The 22,254-nt window shown below is 49.2% G+C and overlaps 1 protein-coding gene across 1 annotated transcript; it reads right to left on the reverse strand.

Annotated features, from left to right (window-relative positions):
- Positions 1-374: 374 nt before the first annotated feature.
- On the reverse strand, positions 375-20,372 carry si:dkey-1d7.3 (transmembrane protein 132D). Its single transcript, XM_063011143.1, is given in 9 exon segments — positions 375-1,880; positions 2,669-2,860; positions 3,611-3,875; positions 4,954-5,162; positions 6,130-6,273; positions 8,604-8,778; positions 11,340-11,344; positions 11,769-11,937; positions 19,480-20,372. Coding segments are annotated over 9 exon segments (3,225 nt in total). The 3' UTR covers positions 375-707.
- Between the last annotated feature and the right edge of the window lie 1,882 nt (positions 20,373-22,254).

Raw genomic sequence — 22,254 nt, forward strand, 5'->3', positions numbered from 1 at the left:
TATCATTATTATTATTACTATTGTTATTACAGGTACTACTATAAATAATAAAGATTTTATTATTAATTGCATTTACAGAATATTATTATTATTATTATTTGTAATAATATTTATTTTATTAATAATAATTGTATTTTTATCCATATTATAATAAATAGTAAAGATATTGTTTATTATTATTGTTATATGATTATTATTATTTGTATTAATATGTTATTATTATTATTAATATTCTTGTTATTCTTGTTATTATTATTATTATTATTATTGCTTTTTTATTTTATTGATATAAATATTTATACACAATTTATAATCTGATCTTTAACAGAAGATGAGAGACGAAATAAAGAGTAAAAACGTTTTTTATTGTTTGTATTAGAGACTTTAATTCAAATAATTTATTTTACATTTTAATTTTATTTTATATTAATTCTGATTTTAAAAAACTAAAGAATAAAATTAGAATAAAAACAAACTGTTAATAGAGGAACGTTCATCCGGTTCATTCAGTCGGTCATGTGGGTGTTGCACAACTCCAGGCCTGGTTACAAAATCTGCCTCCACTTACTGTCTCTGAAAACTTTGGCATGTTCTTCCAGGCTTCTAACAGAGAGAGAGCTCTAAAGTAAGGATCGAACCCAGGAGGTCAGGAATAATGCTGCTGTGCTGCACCCACTCTACCAGCTGTGCCACCACGCTGCCGGACATTAAAGTCGTGCCACTGGTTTGACCACCGGCCAGTGAACTTTAGTAGCATCATCCTTCACCTCACCACGCTCCACCGTCTGCTCAGCGATGCCAGCCTGACCATCAGGATCTTCCTGGCTGGCAAAATGACCCGTTGCGACCTGGTTGTGCCAGCCGAAGTCCAGCCAGTTCCTCTTGAGTGCTGCTAGGTGTTTGATGTCCAGCGTGGTGAAGGTGGTGAACTGGACCTGGTTCCTCTTGCTAGTGGGCGAGTGCAGCGGCTCGCTCCGGACTGGTTTTGCCAGCGGACCGGCGGACCTCGAAGGTGGCAGCGTGGCGCTCCTTCTGCCCAGAGTGGCGGTTCTTTCCTGAAGTCCGGGCGTCTCCGCAGGGTTCGGCCTCTCGTTCGGACCTGGTGCCTCCGGCTCGGTGACGGTTGCGACCGGGACCGCACGGCATTGCTCTGCAGGGGTTACCAGGCGTACCCAGTGGTGGGCAGGGCGTTCTGGGTGTCGGCACTGGAGGGATGGCTTCTTGGCGCTGGAGTTTGGGTTGTGAGCGGTGCACTTGACCAGAACGACCATGATCCCCAAGCAGGCCACGCCCAGCAGGACGTAGATCCAGATTTCAATGTCTGTGAAGATGCCCGGTGCCAGGTCTCGCTCCGTGGTTGGCGTTGTGTGTTTGGTTCGGTCCTGGTTTGAGGGGTCGATCAGGTTTCCGTGGTTTTTAACCGAAATGTTGGCCGGAGCTTTTTCAGTGCCGGGCGTCGCCCTGATTGGTTTATCGTCTCTGGTTGCTTCTTGCAGGCTGGACTCGGTTGGCACAGCGGGGATTTCCATCCTCGTGCCCTCCCGCGTGCCCGGCGAAGATGTCGGACCCACATCGCCCAGATCCTCCACCTCTGATCTCTCGTCCGAAACAAACTTGACCTTGACGTACCCGGTGCCGACGGCCAGCTTGCTCCTGCGCTTGTATTTCTGACAGGCCTCGGAGACGGAGAGCTCGGCCCGGAGCAGCGCCCCCTGCCCCTCCGACTCCGCCACCACCACCACGCGGCCTGGGATCCCCGGCACAGATGCCACCCTTTTATCCAAGGAGGACACGGCGAGGGCGTAGGTGCTCGGATCGAACAGGTCCAGAGGGGCCCGGGTGCCGTCGCCGAACCGGAGCCAGCACGCCACCGCTGCCTCCTGCAAAGCAACACAGAGGAGAGTTACGTCACGGAGGGTCGGGGTGGAAATCAAACCACTGCCATCGGGATTTACGCCAACTACGGGTCACCTCTGGTCCCACTGTGGTTTACAAGGTGTTACGTAAAGCCTCCACAAGGGGGCGCTCATGTACAAGTTCATTACGTGTTTATATGCCAGCCAAGGGTCGCGACCAAGGCTTTGAAGAACCCTGACCTAAAGAGTGGAGAACGTTCTCCTTGGGGACGTTTCCATATTTTTGAAGTTTTGGACCACATACACCGGGACTTGTGGCTGTGAGGAGATGGCGCTACCCCCTTGATGAGCGTGGATCAGTTGTCGTTTTTCAAGAAACCCGAGGGACAAATACACAGCGTGAGGAACAAACTGAGCATTTTTTTGACCCTGGGTTTGAAAAACATTGACCTAGAGACCGGAGAACGTCTCAGACTGAGGTGAAGAGAACGCTGGTTCTCCAGACCAAGAACCTGAACCTGAGGGGTGAAGAACCTGAGCTTCTTTCTTCTCCAGAGACCATGGAGACCCTTCATGGACTGGCTAAAAGTTTGGACCTTTCAAAAGCAAGAAGATCCCAAATGTTCCTCTAACCTCAGTTCCATGAAGAAGCCGTGAGATCTTTTAGGAACCCAGGAGTCTGGAGGATCTGAGATTTGAACCTACTGCTGTGGATGACGTGAACCCTTCCACCACTCACCCCTCCCTCCCTCAGTAACAGAACCCGCCTGGTATCGACCAGCTCAAGCGAAGGACCCGGCGAACAGACCTACCTGTTTGAGGCTGCGCATGGCATCCTGGGTGGTTGCCGTGGCGACGATGACCCTGCCGCCGCCCGGGCGGAGCCGCAGCGAGAGCGCCAGTCCCGAAACCAGCCGCAGACCCAGATCCACCACGCTCACCCTATCATCCAGCACCCGCACCGTCCTTTCGGCCAGCACCGCGCCGGACAGGGGCGACGTTACCTGGCAACGGCAAGAGAAAACGGTTTAGGGAAGGACCTTTACTGTTCCAGCATTCCTGCACAGAGACCCTGAGCTCTGCCTCACTAGTCAGCTCTGGGATGAACCGGAACACCGACTGTGCAATCAATCAGCGCCCAGGCATACAAATACAGATGCTGTCATCTTTTGTACAACTGAACGGGCACAAATTCCCACAGACGTTCTTCAAAGTCGGCTGTTCTAACTGAAAAGATCACACAGAGCTCAGGGTTGGGCGTCCAAATACTTTTGCCAAAGCCACTGCACATACTGGTATGTTTGTCGGGAGGCTGAATTGTAGTACCTGCAGGGAGAACATGCCAAGGGTGGGACAGGGGCAGGACTGGGGCAGAATGGGGTGGGACAGGGGACAGGATGGGGCAGGAAGGGGGACAGGATGGAGACAGGATGGCAAGCAGGACAAAGGACAGGATGGGGTGGGACAGGGGGCAGGATGAGGAGCTAAACAGGGAGCTGGATGGGGTGGGACAGGGGGCAGGATGGCAAGCAGGACAGGTAGAGCTGGATGGGGTGGGACAGGGGGCAGGATGGGGAGCTGAACAGCATGCCATCTCAACAGACTGGGAATTGAACCCAGCGTCACCCGGGTTCAACACTGGGTGTGAGGCAGAAAGGCAGCGCAGACAAGGTGCCAGTGTATTAGCGCAGGCATCTCATCCATTACAAGGAGAACATACTAAACAGTTCGGCTCGGATCGTCCGGACCGTTACCTGTACGGTGGTGACGCCGGGCGCTCTGCCACCGATCACGGTTCCTCTGTACAGCTGAGCCACGCTCGTATCCACGACCCTCAGAGAGTAGCGAACCAAGCGGGTCACATCCACCAGCCAATCAGGACCCAGGAAATGTTCAGAAGGGGTGGAGTCGCCGGCGTCCGCCATGAACGCCGCCAACACTCGGACCGGACTGTGCTGGTACTGGACGCTGCAGCCTCGCGTCCTCTTCTCCTCGTCTTCATCACCGTCCCGACTCAGTCTGGAGGAACAGAGCATTACACAATACACGAGAGCACAAATCCCAGTAGTCACTGGTTACTATGTGCTGGACTCTGGTTACTATGTGCTGAACTCTGATTGCTTACTATGTGCTGAACTCTGATTGGTTACTATGTGCTGAACTCTGGTTACTATGTGCTGAACTTTGAACTTTGGTTACTATGTGCTGAACTCTGATTGGTTACTATGTGCTGAACTCTGATTGGTTACTATGTGCTGAACTCTGATTGGTTACTATGTGCTGCACTCTGAACTCTGGTTACTATGTGATAAACTGAACTTTGATTGGTTACTTTGTGCTGAACTCTGATTGGTTACTATGTACTGAACTCTGATTGGTTACTATGTGCTGCACTCTGAACTCTGATTGGTTACTATGTGATAAACTGAACTTTGATTGGTTACTTTGTGCTGAACTCTGATTGGTTACTATGTGCTGAACTCTGATTGGTTACTATGTGCTGCACTCTGAACTCTGATTGGTTACTATGTGCTGCACTCTGAACTCTGATTGGTTACTATGTGATAAACTGAACTCTGATTGATTACTATGTGCTGAACTCTGAACTCTGATTGGTTACTATGTGATAAACTGATCTCTGATTGGTTACTTTGTGCTGAACTCTGATTGGTTACTACGTATGTGCTGAACTCTGATTGGTTACTATGTGCTGAACTCTGATTGGTTACTATGTGCTGCATTCTGAACTCTGATTGGTTACTATGTGCTGCACTCTGAACTCTGATTGGTTACTATGTGATAAACTGAACTCTGATTGGTTACTATGTGCTGCACTCTGAACTCTGATTGGTTACTATGTGATAAACTGAACTTTGATTGGTTACTATGCGCTGAACTCTGAACTCTGATTGGTTACTATGCGCTGAACTTTGGTTACTATGCGTAACTGTGCCAAATGGCCAACGTTGGGCCCCTGAGCGAGGCCCCTAACCTTGAATCACTTGAACTGCATCCTATGATAATTGTAGTCACTTTGAATAAAACTATCTGCTAAATATCAGGCGTCCACAATCTATTGGTCCTAAGTGATGCTCACTTGTGGTTGCCGGTAGCGACGGGGACCCTCCATCCTTTGATCTGGCTGAGTTGGGGGTCGGTCAGGTGGATGTGCAGCGGCAGGCGAGGGATCCAGACGTTCACCTCCAGCTGAGCGCTCAGGTAGCTGTAGGTGAAGTTCAGCGTGGTCTTCACCCTCCCTCTGCTCTCCTTCCCGTTCACGTACACGTAATCGCACCTCTCCGAAACCTGAGGGGGGCAAAACAGCGCACCTTCTTCCCCAAACTGCCTCAGTCATGAAAGTGTTTGAGATATTGTAGAAATCCCCACAGACACACTCCGAAGTCTTGTGAGAAGCTTCTCAGAAAATCACACTCACTACCAGACTCATGCTCCGGTGTCCACATACTAAACGTGTTTCTCTGTGAGTGTGAGTAAGTCTGACAGGTTGAAGTAGGATTTATTTCGGGATCTGACCCCATAACCTGCCGTAAAACCCTCAGCAGGTTATGGGGTCAGGACGGAAGTTAGGATGGCTAAAGAGGCGCAGCGCCGGACACTGATCTGATAATAACGGGACAAAGGTCTCAGCTCGGGGAAATAACGAAACTGAGTGAGGATCTGCTCCGACTACAGGAAACACCCGTCTACATCTGAGTCTGGTGTCCACACTGAGTGTGTCTCCTCTCTGATCTGTGACGGGGGCAGGACGGGGCGGGAAGGGGACGGGGGGCAGGAATGAGGAGCTGAACAGAGAGCTGGGGCAGGGGCAGTACTGGGGCAGAATGAGGTGGGACAGGGGACAGGACAGGGTGGGACGGAAGTTAGGATGGCGAGCAGGACAGGGAGCTAAACAGGGAGCTTGATGGGGTGGAACGAGGGCAGGATGGGGGCAGGACGGGACGGGGACAGGACTGAGTAGGACAGAGGGGGCAGGATGGGAAACAGGATGAGTGTAGGATGGGGAGCTGAATGAGAAGCTGAACAAGGAGGTGGGACAGGGAGCTGGACAAGGGCAGGACTGGGCTGTATTGGGGTGGGACTGGGGACAGGACGAGGTGGATGGATGCAGGATGGCGAGCAGGACAGGGAGCAGAATGGGGTGTGACAGGGGGAGGACGGGCCAAGAAGGGGGCAGAACAGGAGGTCAGGATAGGGGACAGGACGGGGTAGAAAACATCCTGGTGGAAACACATGTTTGGGGTGTGTGTGTGACCTTTAGCGTGTCCTCGTGAGCAGAGGTGCAGAAGGTGGAGTTGGTGATTTCGGTGACTGAGCCGTCCGCTTCCACTCCCAGCACCCGGACCGGCACCGACACCTTCTTACCGGTCAGCACGGCCGTGTTCACCAGCTCCGGCTCCTGCAACAAACATACACACCGTGGATTAACGAGGGGGGGGGGGGGGGGCATCGCTCAGGTGGGCAGTGCCAGCCCTGTGAGAAAGGTGGGCGACTCCTAGGATCTCCTGAACTCAGAGAGAAACCAGGACGATGCAGGACGACCCGAAAGCAGCAGGAACAGCAGATACACCGAGAGCACAGAGCATCGAAATGCCCACACTACACCCCGCGATCCTGGACCAATCAGAACACAGTTCAGATGAAGCGTGCACCAAACCCACCGTGAAGTACGGTGGCGGGAGCATCGTGATCACCACCGAGCTGCTTCTGGAGCGGAAGGAAACGTGAATGGACCGAAAGTATCTGGACACTTTTGCAGGATTGAAGCCAGAAGAACTCGAGGTGGTGTCTTAGCAGGACAGTGACGGTGCTGCGGTCTAACCAACCTCCTGAGGACCAGACGAACCCCATAATGCAGGAAGCTCTTCTTCATACTGGAACAAGAACGGTCCTTCCCTAAACTGTTGCTGCACAGTCACACACACACACACATTTAATAATCAGAAGAGGCGTCCGAATACTTTTGACCGCATCACTTTATGGTTCGGTTTATAGCGGTGATTAAAAAGCATAACATCTGATCATAAATTCAGAGTTTTAAATGAAACAGAGTGGGCATGGCAGGGTGAGTCGGCGATGCCAGGCTCGGGTGCTCAGAGCGGGCATTAACGTGAGAGCGAGCGAGGGCGCGGCGCCAGGCTCGGGCCGATCCCGACAGCGGTTATGTCTTTTAAATATACGTCCGTTTCATCAGGGCCGGATAAGACACCGAGCGACCCGAGCTGGCACGGCCGTATCAAAGACGACGGGGCATCGAGCTGGCATCAGGACGGGCATCAGGCCCGGGGCCAAATGAAACACGCCGGCGGCTCGGCCGAGACGCTCTGAATGATTAATGCGCTGGTTTAGAGCCGGAGTCATCTTTCGCTGACACTAAATAAATAAAACATGGGCGCTCGGTGCCCCCGTGTACCAGCGACAGTGGGCATCGCGCGGGCATTCATCACCTCTTCATGCCAGTTTTACGTCAAATGGCCATTTGAGAGAACGACGATGGATACGGTGAGAGGAAAAAAACCCGGTTAACCACTTCAGATTGTATTGGATCCACTTCACGTTTACACGCACAAAAAATAACGTGGCAAAAATATGTGGACACCCTGTTCTAAAATTTAATGTGGAGTGTGACTGTGGGAATTGCTGACCAGTCCTGGGTCTTATTCCTATGCTGGAATAAGAAAAGGACCTTCCCCAAGCTGTTGCCACCTGATTAAAAGTTGGGACACTTTGTATAAAGAAGAATCTGTGATGAGTTAATTCTCCTGGATCTTTCACCATCTACCGTACATAATATTGTGGAAAGATTCAGGGAAACTTGAGATTTCAGTCTGTGTGGGGTGGAACTCATAACCACTGTTGAATGTGGTGACCTATGAGTCCTAATAAGTGGGCTCGGGGGCTTCGGAAAACCGTTGTTACTGAAGACAGTCCGCCGCTGCATTAAGAAAAACAACCTGAAACTCTGTTCTATCCTGAAATTCTACTCTATTCTAGTTTTCTGGGCCTGAGCTCATCTCAGATGGACCGAAAGACAGTGGACACGTGTTCTGTGGTCAGACGAGTCAAAAACTAAATGGACCATCCAGACTGATATCAGGTCCAAAATCCATCAGTGTCCATGCATGTGTGACCTGCACATGGGTGAAGGTACCACTGACGCGGAAGCGTATTTTGGGATTTTAGAGACACGTGCTGCCATCAAGGCGACGCCTTTTCCTATTTCCGGTGTTTTACAATGAAAATCACTTTGTCTCTTTCACCATCTACCGTACTTAATATTGTGGAAAGATTCAGGCCTGCCTGCAGTCCACATCTGTCTCCTGTTGTAAATGTGCGGCGCATCATGAAGAGGAGAATCAGACGACGGCGAGCACGGACTGTTAGCAACCATGAGTGTCCTCAGTTCCACACGCATTAAAAAGTAGAAATTAATAGGAACGCTGATGAAACCCAGGGGGAACACAGGGGGGAACACGGGGGAACACAGGAAGGAACACAGGAAGGAACACAGGGGAGAACACAGGGGGAACACAGAGAGGAACACAGGAGAGAACACAGGAGGGAACACGGGAGGGAACACGGGAGGGAACACAGGGGGGAACACAGGGAGGAACTCAGGGGGGAACACGCCCCCACCCCAACTTTTTTGAAGTGTGTTTTTCATGCAGGGATCAAATTCTAAACCTGTTTCTAAGTTGATGAGTGAATCACTGGTACCCTGGTGCTCACCCTGATGAGCGGCGCGATGCCCACGTAGTCCTTCTGCACCGTGTGGATCTTTATGGTTCCCTCGTCCTGATCGGTCCTCCCTGGCACCTCCAGACGCCACGTGACTGTCCGGCTCTCCGGCGGGTCGCCCTGCTCCCGCAGGTCGAAGTCCAGCTGCAGGACCTCCAGCAGACCTCTGAAAAGGAACCGTCGTTAGTCACAGATCAGGACCGTTCCTCCTGCACACAGTCTGCCGCTATTCTATTACATCAATTCTATACAGAAATGCTGAGTTCTCTAGGCCTGAGCTTGTCTCAGATGGACCGAAAGACAGTGGACATGTGTTCTGTGGTCAGAAGAGTCCACGGTTCAGCTCATTTTCCTTTGTGGATTAAACGCCGTTAATCTAAATAATCATGCTGCTGTGATAAATGTAACCACATGGGTTTGGGAGTACTTCAGAAAATCATTGTTACTTAACACAGTCCACCGCTGCATCAAGAAACACAACCTGAAACTCTACTCTATTCTAGTTCTCTGGGCCTGAGCTCGTCTCAGATGGACCGAAAGACAGTGGATATGTGTTCTGTGGTCAGAAGAGTCCACGGTTCAACGTGTTTTTTTTTAATATGGACGCCAAGTTTTTCTTTGTGAATTAAACGCTGTTAATCTGAATCATCATGAATCATCATAAATGTAACCACGGGGGTTTGGGAGCACTTCAGAAAATCGTTGTTACCTAACACAGTCCACCGCTGCATCCAGAAACACAACCTGAAACTCTATTACATCAATTCTATACAGAAATGTTGAGTTCTCTGGGCCTGTGCTCGTCTCAGATGGACCGAAATACAGTGGACATGTATTCCGTGGCCATTTTGGAGCACTTCAGAAAACTGTTATTACTTAACACAGTCCACCGCTGCATCGAGAAACGCAACTTGAAACTCTGTTCTACTCTACTTGTTTCTCAAAAAATATGGACACCAAGTTTTCCTCTATGAATTAAACACCGTTAATCTGAATCATCATGCTGCTGTGATAAATGTAACCACGGGGGTTTGGGAGCACTTCAGAAAACCGTTGTTACTTAACATCGTCCACCGCTGCATCAATTCTATTGAGGTTTCTGGGCCTGAGCTCATCTCAGATGGACAGAAATACAGTGGACACGTGTTCTGTGGTCATAAAAGTACACGGTTCAGTTTGTTCTCCTCTGTGAATTAAACGCCGTTAATCACTCGCAGCATCAACAGTCTCGTACCGACACTTTTCAGGTTCGTTTCGGCTCGTATTGGAATTCCATTCCGATCTCATCAGCACAGAGGCATCATGGGACGTTTCTCTATAATAAGAGCCGCTAATATAACGAGCCCTGATGCGCCTTCTGCAAATTTCTATCATCGGCGTATCAGATTTTGATGTGTTTTATGTTTGTGGACGCTTGATCGTACGACGTTTCCTCGTGATGAAGGAAATTCTGCTCTCATTATTTTCATGATTATTTTCTCTCGTTATTTTCTCTGCTGATAGGAAGTCGACGCAGGAAAATCTGATTTCATCGTTTTCTACATACAGAGACACGTTTCACCTTGTTGGATTGGCGACGGGTTCAGTTGGGTCTGGTTGCAGGATTTGGCTTCACCCGCTGTGCCAGTTTGACCAGCAGAGGGGGCCTGGAGGCGCGGATGATTACACTGAGAGTTAATTGGCTCCAGGTGGGAGTGTTTCTATACATCACTGCCTCTCTCTCTTATAGACTTGCTGACTCTTCTGTTTGGCATCCTGCTTTTTTCCCTGAACCCGTACGCCAGGCTCAGTCGGGTCCGGTTTTGTTTATCCGCTGGCATTAGGATGGCAGCACGTTTTTATCTCTCTGATTTTTGGGGACACGGCGGACCTACCCTGGATGATCAAGTGTGTGTGTTTTAGAATGTATGTGTGTGTGTGTGTGTGTGTGTGTGTTATAATGTGCGTGTGTGTGCTTTAGAATGTGTGTGTGTGTGTCTGAATGTGTGTGTGTGTGTGTTTTAGAATGTGTGTGTGTGTGTGTGTCTTAATGTGTGTGTATGTGTGTGTTTTGGAATGTATGTGTGTGTGCTTTAGAATGTGTGTGTGTGTGTGTGTGTGTGTTTTATAATGTGCGTGTGTGTGTGTGTGTTTTAGAATGTGTGTGTGTGTGTGTGTTTTAGAATGTGTGTGTGTGTGTGTGTGTGTGTGTGTGTGTGCTGTCCCTGCTGTTTGTAATCCTGAACGAGGATTGCGGGGTGGGGCGGGGCGGGGTGGGGTGGGGTTGGGTGGGGCGGGGCGTGGCGGCGGGTCACATGAGCGTGAGAGTTCCCATCATGCCCGGCGTGTACGGGTGTGGTGATTAATATCAGATCTGCTCTCTAATGTTTTGGGACGAGTGCAGATTTATCAGGGTGATTACAGTTAAATGGGTCATCCTGAGGGAGGCAGCTGGAGGAAGCAAGGGCTGCTGGGTAATTATCAGCTGCTGGGTAGTTATACCCCCCCCCCCCCCCAAATAACTCAATTTTACTTTTAATACACAATACTGTCAAAAGTATTCGGACACTGACCGACTGACCTCTGTGTGATCATTCAGCTAGGACTACAGCCGCTCTCCTGAGACTTTGGAGTGCGTCTGTGGGGATTTGTGCCTGTTCACTCAAAAGATGGCAGACTTCCACTCCTGACTGAGGAGGGCAGTGACTAACACACACACGCCCCCTCCGACACGTGTGCAGCACCAACCGCTTCTTTTCACCTGCAGGTCAGGTTCATGCGGAGATCCGTATTGCGCACGGAGAGTCACGCACTGATCTCTATTATCCCCTGATCAGCCAGCAGAGGGAATCCCTACAGCACTCTCACCCTCTGACCATAAAATATGTGGACACGGGTACTAGTTACCGTGTTTGGGTGTTTCGGCCACGCCCACTGCTGACAGGTGTATTAAATGAATAATGTAGATGACGGCGCCCCCTAGTGGTTTGACAGGTTTGGAATGAAAAAACTCATCAACATCTTGAGACGAATTGGAATGTCGACCGGTAGCCAGATTTTGGAGGTTGGAGCAGCTGGTGGTGTGGATGCCGTACAGCATCACGTCTCCGGAGACCTGGGTTCGAACCTTACCTCTGGTCACCCGTTCTTTCTGCGCCTGTGTGTGTGTGTTTTAACTCCGGGTGCTTTCTATAGGCTGAATGGGGGGGGGGGGGCGCCCCTCCTCTGGCAGCTCACTGAGAGTGTTTGGGTGTTGCCCCCTGTCCCAGGGGTGAGGGTGATGTCCCACAGCTGGGGGTCACTGGGTCGGGCGGTGCTGAATGACATTCCCCTCTCGATGCTGGTCCTGAAAAGACAGAGAACAACCAATTAGCTTCAACACGCTCTGTACATTCATTATATATGTATAGATTACATACATTATATACACTATAAACATTATATACACTATATACATTATATACACTAGAGGGTCAAAAGTATTTGGACGCCTGACCATGAGCTGTCGGTCGTCCTGTTTCAAACACAAACAGTATGAAAACAGCGCGACATCTGTGTGATCTTCTCTGAGAAGCTTCTCACAAGACTGTGGAGTACGTCTGTGGGGATTTGTGCTCATTCAGTCAAACCATGAAAGCAAGTGTATTTATACGACTGGGCACTGATGGATCAGTCGGTGTTCCCGGTTCATCCCAGAGCTGTTGAGTGGGGCTGAGCTCAGGGCTCGGGGCAGGAGTTTGTTCATGTTGGAACAGGAGAGGTTTGGACCTTCCCTAAACTGTTTATAATTTCATAATAACGGGGCTCAGACCTGGAATCATTCAGCAGTCGGAGTTCCGATTCAGGAGGCAGCTGAGAGACGTTGTAGAGGGCAGGTGTGGACTAGAGGTTAAGGTAGTGGGCTAGTAATCGAAAGGTCGCTGGTTCAAGCGCCACCACTGCCAGGTTGCTACTGTTGGGCCCTTGAGCAAGGCCCTTAACCCTCAATTGCTTAGACTGTATACTGTACTGTAAGTCAGTTTGGATAAAAGCGTCCACTAAATGCTAAAGATGTAAATGCAAATCTAATCATTTGACGGGGCGTCCCAATACTTTTGCCCGTGTGGTGTGTATCGTATCCGCTGATGCAGGTTGGTAAAAGGTGGTTCAGGCTGTAGATAATAAACAGTTTAGGGATGCATCTGGGCTCAGGCTCTCTCGGGGGAATAAACGTGACCCAGACGGAAACGCAGTGCAGAACAGAGGCGTAAATATTAAACAGTTTAGGGATGCACCTGGGCTCTGGCTCTCTTGGGGGAATAAACGCGACCCAGACGGAAACGCGGTGCAGAACAGAGGCGTAAATATTAAACAGTTTAGGGATGCACCTGGGCTCTGGCTCTCTTGGGGGAATAAACGCGACCCAGACGGAAACGCGGTGCAGAACAGAGGCGTAAATATGAAACAATCCTCCGACTGCGCTCCAGCCACCAGGAACAGCTGCAGCATCATTAACAGCGGGTGACGTCGGGCACTAATAGGCTGATACGGAGAACAAAGCGCTTGGACGGGTGACAGATATTTGATTAGACGGGGATTTGGGGCGCGTTATTCCCCCGTCCTGCTATAATGGCTCACAAAACAATCACCAAATATCCTAAAATATCAACGGGTGCATAATGAGCCCCGATCACTCAAACTACTCAAAAACAGCGTTTCATTTCACTCTGTCTATCTCATCCACCGCTAACAGGTGGGTACGAACGACAGGAGGTGAATGATACGCGTTTAACACAGCCAATAGTTTAGGGAAGGTCCTGCTCTTCTCCAGCATGAGCACAAGCGGCTCTATATAGACCTGGTTTAACTAATCGTGTGTGATGGAGCTCCGGTTGCTCGACTCAACACTTTTGAACTCCACCAATTCATGTGGGATAAATTACACTCAGACTGTGAGCCAGACCTTCTCTTCTCTTCTGGGCACAAATTCCCACAGACACACTCCCTCCAAAGTCCTGTAGAAAGGTACTAATATTCAGTATAAATGCAGGCAGTTTAGAAACACGGTCGGGAGTCTGAATACTTTTGCCCATGTGGGATGAATTACACTCAGACCGTGAGCCAGGCCTTCTCATCTCTTTCCAGATCAGAACAGGTACAAATTCCCACAGACACACTCCCTTTAAAGTCCTGTAGAGAGGCTTCTCAGTGGAACGGATGATATTAAAGCTACAAAGGAAAGACGGAGCGATTTGATATAAACTTGACGTCCGATGAGCTCATGGTCCGAACACTTTGCCCATGTGGGATGAATTACACATGGACTGTGAGCCAGGCCTTCTCGTCTCTTTCCAGATCAGAACAGACACAGGTCCTATAGAAAGGCTACAATATTCAATATAAACCACAAGCGGTTTTGGAACTCAACAAGCTCACGGTCAAAGTCCCAATACTTTTGCTCATGTGGGATGAATTACACTCAGACTGTGAGCCAGGTCTTCTCGTCTCCTCCGACACCAGAACAGGCACAAATTCCCACAGACACATTCCCTCTAAAGTCTTGTAGAAAGGCTGTAAATGCAGGCGGTTGTGGAACGGCTCACGGTTGGTGTCCCAATACTTTTTGAACATGTTGCGTACTAGATACTCTTGTTATGTGATATTAAAGGATGGAGCCAAGTGCTGGAGGGTTGTGGTCAGGGTCCCAGAGTGCGGGGACACACCCCGGACAGGACGCCAGTCCACCGCGGGGCCTCAGACACACAGGAGGGTGATGATGGTGTTTTTAGAAGGACTCAGTTTGGAACACGGTGATGAGTGTTTTTATGCTATATTACACACACTGCTGAGCTGTTGTTGCTACTAGAACGTTAAAACCATCCATGTTCTGGAGTTTATAATAGAATTATTATTATTATAGGGGTGTTTGTGTTTGTGTTTAGCTCCTCAACTCTATTTTAAAGCTTTTTCACTTTATTTTCAGTCTGATTAGAAAATCTCAGGATTAATTTCACACTCCGAACGTAAAATGTCAGGAAGTTAGCGTGCGGCGCGATTGAAGACGTTAGCGCGGCGGGATGGAAGACGTTAGCGTGGCGTGGCGGAGGACGGCGGTGAAAGGTGAACGATGTTAACCTGACTTCCGAGAGACAGAAAATCAACACCGAGCGTCTCGTCTTCTTCTCATCACTGTCTCTCATCTCAGAGCAACCTTTCTCCTTCAGCCGAGGAGACGACTGATCCACGCCGGCCAACGGACCTCATTACGGGGCGGGACACGCCCTGATTTAAAGCTTTAAATGTAAACTGTGTAGGGAGTAGGGAGCGACGCTTCATCACTACACCGGAAGCTGGTTGGAACATTTACACATTGAGTGTGTTGTGGGTTAAGACGACCGGAGCATTATTATTATTATTGTTATTATTATTATTATTATTAATTATTTATTATTATTATTATTATTATTATTATTAGAGAGCAGAAAATGACACGATCAGAATGATGTTGGATCTGCAATAAAAACCAGAGACTCTTGTTGTTTACGAATCATTTTTTTGCGAGTCATTTGAAACAAGTCCGAGTCGAGTCTGAAGTCGCTATGTGCGACTCGGACTCGAGTCCCCGTCTCTGCTTCCAGCACACGTCCAGAGACGCCGATTATGGTTAGAGGAACACTCGTCTCTGTTTGGGGTTTTGGGGTTTTGTCGTACCAATTTAAGTCACCAGATCTGAACGGTATGGAACACGTGTGGGATGGCGTGCACCGCGCTGTGGAACACAGGAATCCTAAACCTCGGAACACGACAGAACCGCGGACCGTTTTGCAAGTAATATGGTCTTCACTGCGTACAGAATGTTTCCGTGAGCTTGTGGGGTCCATGCCCGGTGGTATTTCTGCAGTCCTAAGCTCCTGTTGGGGATCTACCCAGTATCAGACTGGTGTACCAGTTTTTCTAGGTCTTCAGTGTGTAGCAGCTCGCGATTGAGCCTCTTTGGCATTTCTGTCTTTGTAATGTTCAACTTTTATTAATATATGTTAGTGAAAAGACAAACACTGTATATGTATTTATTTATTTATTTATTTTATAGACCTCTAGGCAGGTATTTTGTTAATGAGTTCCCTGTGGAGTTCCCTATCTTTGCCTTTTTTCAAGAGTGAGGTTGTCACTCAGTGGTGGATTGAGTAGCTGATAGAGGATCAGTTCTCTGTAATCTCTCTCTGATCTATTTCTTTCTTGGGGGGGGGGGGGGGGGGGGGGGTTGCGATTGGGTTCATTCTTTATGACGTGGGGCTTAACCTGGTTCCAGCAGTTGGCTCTGGATTCATTCCAACCCTGACCAGGATCATTTACATTTTCATATTCTGCATTTAGCAGACGCTTTTATCCAAACTGACTTACAGTACTGTGGCAGTACACTGTCTAAGCAATTGAGGGTTAAGAGACCAACTATGTCTGAACTGCCATCCAGCAATACTAATATGATCAAGTATACGAGCATTTGAACCCCTCATCCTTTTTTTGGGGCCACTCTTTTTTTGGTAGGGCTTCTCAGTACCAGTTATTAGATAGAATGTAATAATAATAAGAGGGGCGTCCCAATACTTTTATCCATCACGTGTACTTCAGCAGAAACACATGTTTCTCTTATTTGCAGTTCCAGACTGAAAACAGAAACGCTCTCCACCGGGTTAAACCACCTCCCGTAATTCTCCATCAGGCCTCGGATTACCCATCAGTCCCCGCGGGTCCCGACTCAATCATGATGAGGGGGTGATGAGGGGGTGAAGAGGGGGTGATGAGGGGGTGAAGAGGGTCTGAGGGTTTTCTCAGGACCAAATCAATCTCAGTGAGAAACTGAGCTGAAAACATCCAGTACAGAGGATCCGGATCAAGAGGATCAGGAGGATCAGGAGAATCAAGGATCAGATTGTTGATCAGATCCAGAGTAATGATTCACAACTTCATAACAACCCAGAACATCAGAACCACCTAGGGTCTTAAACCTGTCCTGCGTTTTTGCACTGAAGGGGCACAAATTCCCATACACTGAAGCTTCTCACAGGTCACTCTGTTTTAATACCAAGCTCATGGTCGGGTGTCTAAATACTTTTGGCCGTATAGTGTACATCCAAACATAAGTATTTCCTCTAAGAGGTTTTTCACTAGGTCGTGGAACATGACTGCAGGGTTTACTACCGATCCTAAGTATGCATACAATTGGAATTCTAATTCATGCCAAAGGTGGTGGATGGGACTAAAGACAAGATGTCATGCAGGACCTTCTAAACTCGCAGCCCACAATGGAGAACACGGACAGGACAGGGATCCATCAGCCTGCCGGTCAGGTCCGGATGAACGGAACCCCTGTCCCTACCGACAGGCGCCTCCCGTTCATGAAGTGCTTTTACGGGTGGGTCCACTCCGGAAAAGGGACGTCGGACTGGACCGAGCATTCTGGCATCACGTCTTCAGAGAAAACGAAGGGGATGGCGAGATGAAAGCGAGGAGCCGTGATATATAGGAGAACTTCCACCTGGAGCGCATAGACACCCAGGTGCAGGTGATTGAAAGATCACACTCAACTGAGCCTCCGTGCCCCCTCTACTGGCCAAACGTGACAGCACAGAGGGACATGACTCCTTACCTTACGCTCATACCGGCAGCGATTTTTCACATCCTGTCACCCAAATAGCTGATCGCTTGTCGCCCTGTGTTCACACCGAAAGCGTCGCTCGTCTATAAATAAATTTCACCCCGGTGTAGTCCATCACTGACTGTGTAGTCATGTTTGTTCTTTGCGGTCGCTGCGGTCGCTGCGTCTGTTTGTGGAAGTTTGACAGCGTGACAGTGAGTTTCTCTTCATCTCTAGTAGAAACGATTATCTAGAAACCAAAAACTGAGCACAGTGCTTCACGATGGAAATAAAGCGTGCACCGCTCTGCTCAGTGCTCAATTCCTATTGGTCGCCGCCATATCGTTTTGCTTTTAATTTGCATAAAGTTAAACATTGCTCAGGTTTTTTATGTCACAGACTCCGCCCACTTTGCATCACCTACGCTTGCTCCGCCTCCTGTCACGGGATATTAAATGTGTGTGTACAGCGACGTGCCTTACTCGGATGTAATCGGATATCCCTCAAGGTTGCTGGTTCAAGTCCCACCACCACCAAGTCACCAATGTTGGGCCTTCAAAATCTTAGAAATTTGAGGGCAGGTGTAGCCTAGTGGTTAAGGTACTGGACTAGTAAGCAGAAGGTTGCTGGTTCAAACCCCACCACTACCAAGTAGCCACTCTTGGGCCCCTGAGTGAGGCCCTTAACCCACAATTGTTTATACAGTGTACTGTCACAGTGCTGTGAGTCACTTTGGATAAAAACCTCCACTAAATGCTGTAGATGTAAACGTGAGTTAGATTTAGCTGAGCGCCAGTGCGGTGAGTTTTTGTGTTTTGTGTTTGTTGGGTGTTTTTGTGCCGAACGCAGCACCTTCAGTAATGAGTTCCTCTCGCCCCCGGAGGAGCCCGGCCATTATTATTATTATTATTACCTGTTTTGTTTTCTCTGCTCCATTAAATCCCTGCATTTATTTATAGAGGATAAAAAACAGAAATAATTCAGCACTGTGAACCGAGCGGTGCCGGATCGCTCCGGCTTTATCCTCCTCCTCCTCTTAAACTCCGCCGCTTATCAGAATGAATGAGGCTGGCATTAAGGGTGGCGCTGGGTGTTTACCGCCGAATCACTCGATTATAAAGCGGAGAGGACGTATAGCGACCGCGTCAGGACGTTTACAGACGAGTACGAGCGTTATTAATTTTATAATTTAATAATCCGGCGTTCTGACCCCCACGGACACAGCTGGTACCACGTCAGAGTCTCTCTAATCCTCTTTAAATACGTTATTCATTACTGCTCAGTGCCGGGGCGGCACAGTGGCACCGCCAGCACAGAGTGGGTTTCCTTTACATCACAAGCATGCAAAAGGTGGATTGGCTGCTCTACAGTCACGGCTCAAACACCCAAACATTTACATTCACATCTTCAGCATTTAGCGGACGCTTTAATCCAAACCGACTTACAGTACTGTGACAGTATACAGACTAAACAATCAAGGGTTAAGGGCCTTGCTCAAGGGCCCAACAGTGGCAACCTGGCAGTGGTCGGGCTTGAACCAGCGACCTTCTGATTACTGGTCCAGTACCTTAACCGCTGAGCTACAACTGCCTACTTATAAAGACGTGAAGAAAAGCTCCAGTGTCCTGCACAGAGCCCTGAGCTCAACCCCACTCAACAGCTCTGGGATGAACCGGAACACCGACTGATCATCAGTGCCCGGCCATACAAAAAACGGGCACAAATTCCCACACACAGACAAACTTCAAAGTCCTGTGAGAAGCTTCTCAGCAGAAATGATCTGAAGCTGAGAGGGCCACTACCAGACGTTAATACAAGCTCATGGTCAGGAGGCAGTGGCCTTACTGGACTTGCAATTGAAAGGTCACTGGTTCAAGCCCCACCACTGCCAGGTTGCCTGTTGTCACTGTTGGGCCCTTGAGCGAGGCCCTTAACCCTTAATTGCTTAGATTGTATACCGTCACAACTGTAAGTCACTTTGGATAAGAGCGTCTTCTAAATGCTGAAATATGTAAATGTAATGTGTCCAAATACTTTTGGCCATATGATGTACGTAGAGGCCTTGCCCAAGGGCCCAAGAGCGGCAACCTGGCAGTAGTGGGGCTTGAACCAGCAACCTTTCGATTACTAGTCCAGTACCTCAACCACTAGGCTACAACTGCCCTCAAAGTTTCTAAGATGGGTCCAAAAATGTGGATCGTCAAGTGACTCTTTAATGGCGCTGGAATGGGGTGTGGCACATTAGCCCTCACATTAGCTCATAAAAGTTCCCACCTGAGTATGAAGTTCTCCACCACTGAGGTACTGGCGAGGAAGACGTAGAAGGTCGCCGTGTCCATCGTCTTCAGAGGTCTGGAGGAGGTTTGGATGATCACGAGTCCACCCAGCCGCAGACGCATGAACGACGGGTTCCCCGGTGGAGAGCGCAGTAGAGTCACGTCTCCGGCTTTCATCAGGTCAGGTCCGGACTCCGCCCCGGCCGTCTGCTTGCTCTCCTGTGGAGCACACTGGCTGGTAGGACTCGGCCTGGTCTGGTAGTAAAGCTCCACCGTGGTTTTCCGTAGAGCTGCTCGGTGCTCCCTGCTGGATCTCGGGTTCCCGGGGCTGAACCAGGCCGGTTCGGGTCTCAGCTGGGCCAGGCAGAAGCCCTTATCTGCACGGATGGAGCAGGTTCCTCGGATCTCTTTGATCTCTTTGGATTTCCAGAAGGCGTGTGCTGTAACACAGGTGTACCCGGCTTCTCCCGGACCCGACCCGCCCTCCACCATGCTGTTCACCATGCTGGTGGAGTAGAAGAGGATCCGGATGACGGGGGAAGACGAGCGGACCTGACGAGCCAGGACGAAAGCTCGGACCCTCGGCCCGGTCTGGATCAGTTTGAGAGGGATCGCCCGCTCCAGAGACATCGGTCCGTAGCTAACGTTGATCGCCGGTATGCCGGAGAGCCCGGCGATGATGAAGGGTTGGTTTGGTGTCTCCTGGCTGATATTTCCTGCTGATTCCTGACGGACATTTCTTAAAAGAAGATGATCTGCATTGAGGATCTGGTAGGACACTTCTGGAAGGGCTGGATCTTGAGGAAGCATCTGGACGTCCTCCTGTATCTCCTCCAGCTTTGCTCCTGCAGAAGAATACGGACTAGGTTTAAATTTCAAGCAGTAGAACATGTTTGCTTTTGTTGACTGCCTGGTTGGGCTCCTAACAGACACGGTTAGGGATGTTTGGGGGAGAAAGGGCTGGAGGGGGAATCATCTACTTCCCAATTTGACAGTGCCCCCTACTATCTTCTCTTTCCTGACCATTTAACCTGCACTGGTCAAGACTTGATGCCAGGCCTGAAGGTTGTGGCGTCTGGTATGGACCAACAGAAGATCACAGTGCATCAAACCCTTCTGTGCCAGTCAGAGTGCCCGTGCTAACTCCAGTCCATCCCCAAAAGTGCCTACAATGTAGAAGAAGCTCCAACCTAGTAGTTCCGATGTCTTGTGGAATCCATGGGTCTGTGTGATAACCTAGCTCTCTCTCCACACAGACACATTTCCCATCATCCTACACTCCCAAGAAGAGGGCGTGTCTATTAAAACCACCTCCTTGTTTCTACTCTCACTGTCCATGTTATCAGCTCCACTCACCATATAGAAGCACTTTGTAGTTCTACAATTACTGACTGTAGTCCATCTGTTTCACCCTGTTCTTCAGTGGTCAGGACCCCCATGGTGGTGGTGTGTTAGTGTGTGTTGTGCTGGTATGAGTGGATCAGACACAGCAGCGCTGCTGGAGAGTTTTTAAACACCTCACTGTCACTGATGGACTGACAATAGTCTGACTATAGTCTGACTTTACATCTACAAGGTGGACCGACTAGGTAGGAGTGTCTAATAGAGTGGACAGTGAGTGGACACGGTGTTTAAAAACTCCAGCAGCGCTGCTGTGTCTGATCCACTCATACCAGCACAACACACACTAACACACCACCACCATGTCAGTGTCACTGCAGTGCTGAGAATCATCCACCACCTAAATAATACCTGCTCTGTGGGGGTCCTGTGGGGGTCCTGACCATTGAAGAACAGGGTGAAAGGGGGTAACAAAGCATGTAGAGAAACAGATGGACTACAGTCAGTAATTGTAGAACTACAAAGTGCTTCTATATGGTAAGTGGAGCTGATAACATGGACAGTGAGGTGGTTATAATGTTATGGCTGATCTGTTGTTATTTCATTAGATGATGGGAGGCTGAAGGACATAAACGTGTACGACCCCTCCAGATGAAACGTTTAGCTTTTTTAATCACTGCACGATTCGTTTCCAATCGTCTCCGCGACAAATATTTTCACTGCAGGGTTTAAAAAATCTAATTTCCTCGTAATTTCATAACAGCAGCTCCTGATTTCCCCCCAGAGTCTCGTTGTGAGGTGGATTTTAGAGCGCCGGTCTCCTCCGAGAGAAACATCCGACACTTATCAGGTCTTCAACACGTCTGCGCTAATAACACGTCAGATCTCATCTCCAGCACACGCCAGACCAGAACCCAGAGTCTCGGATCTGATTTGTGCTTGTCGAACGTTGCGGCGTTCACGGACCCTGATGTGAAGTTACTGCTGTTCCAGCCTCCCGTCATCTGAAGGGTTTCAACTAGATTTTAGATCATGACTGCAGAGATTTGCTTCCTTTTATTCTGTTAAATCAACTGTGTTGGATGAGGTTGAGGTTGAGGTTGGCGCACTGTGACCTGATCGATGAGTTGTCTCTAGACCATTGGAGAAATCTGGGTCGATCTGCCACTCTTACTGTGGTTCTGTGTGGTCCTACAGCCTTTCGAGACTTAATATCATAGCAGAACGTGTCGTGCCTCGCTGCTGGGGCGCGAAGTGTACCCCCGTACCTGCAAGATTTGGAATATGAACCCAATTTATAGGATGCTTAACCAAGGCAAACATACAGGAAAGTGAAACAAAGCAAGGCCAGCTACTCAATCCACCATCCTAAAACAATCAGGAGGAAACTGGAAACAAACCAGGGAAAGTCAATCCAACTACTGGTAAGCTT

This window comes from Trichomycterus rosablanca, chromosome 16, assembly GCF_030014385.1.
Source record: "Trichomycterus rosablanca isolate fTriRos1 chromosome 16, fTriRos1.hap1, whole genome shotgun sequence".
NCBI classification, from domain to species: domain Eukaryota; kingdom Metazoa; phylum Chordata; class Actinopteri; order Siluriformes; family Trichomycteridae; genus Trichomycterus; species Trichomycterus rosablanca.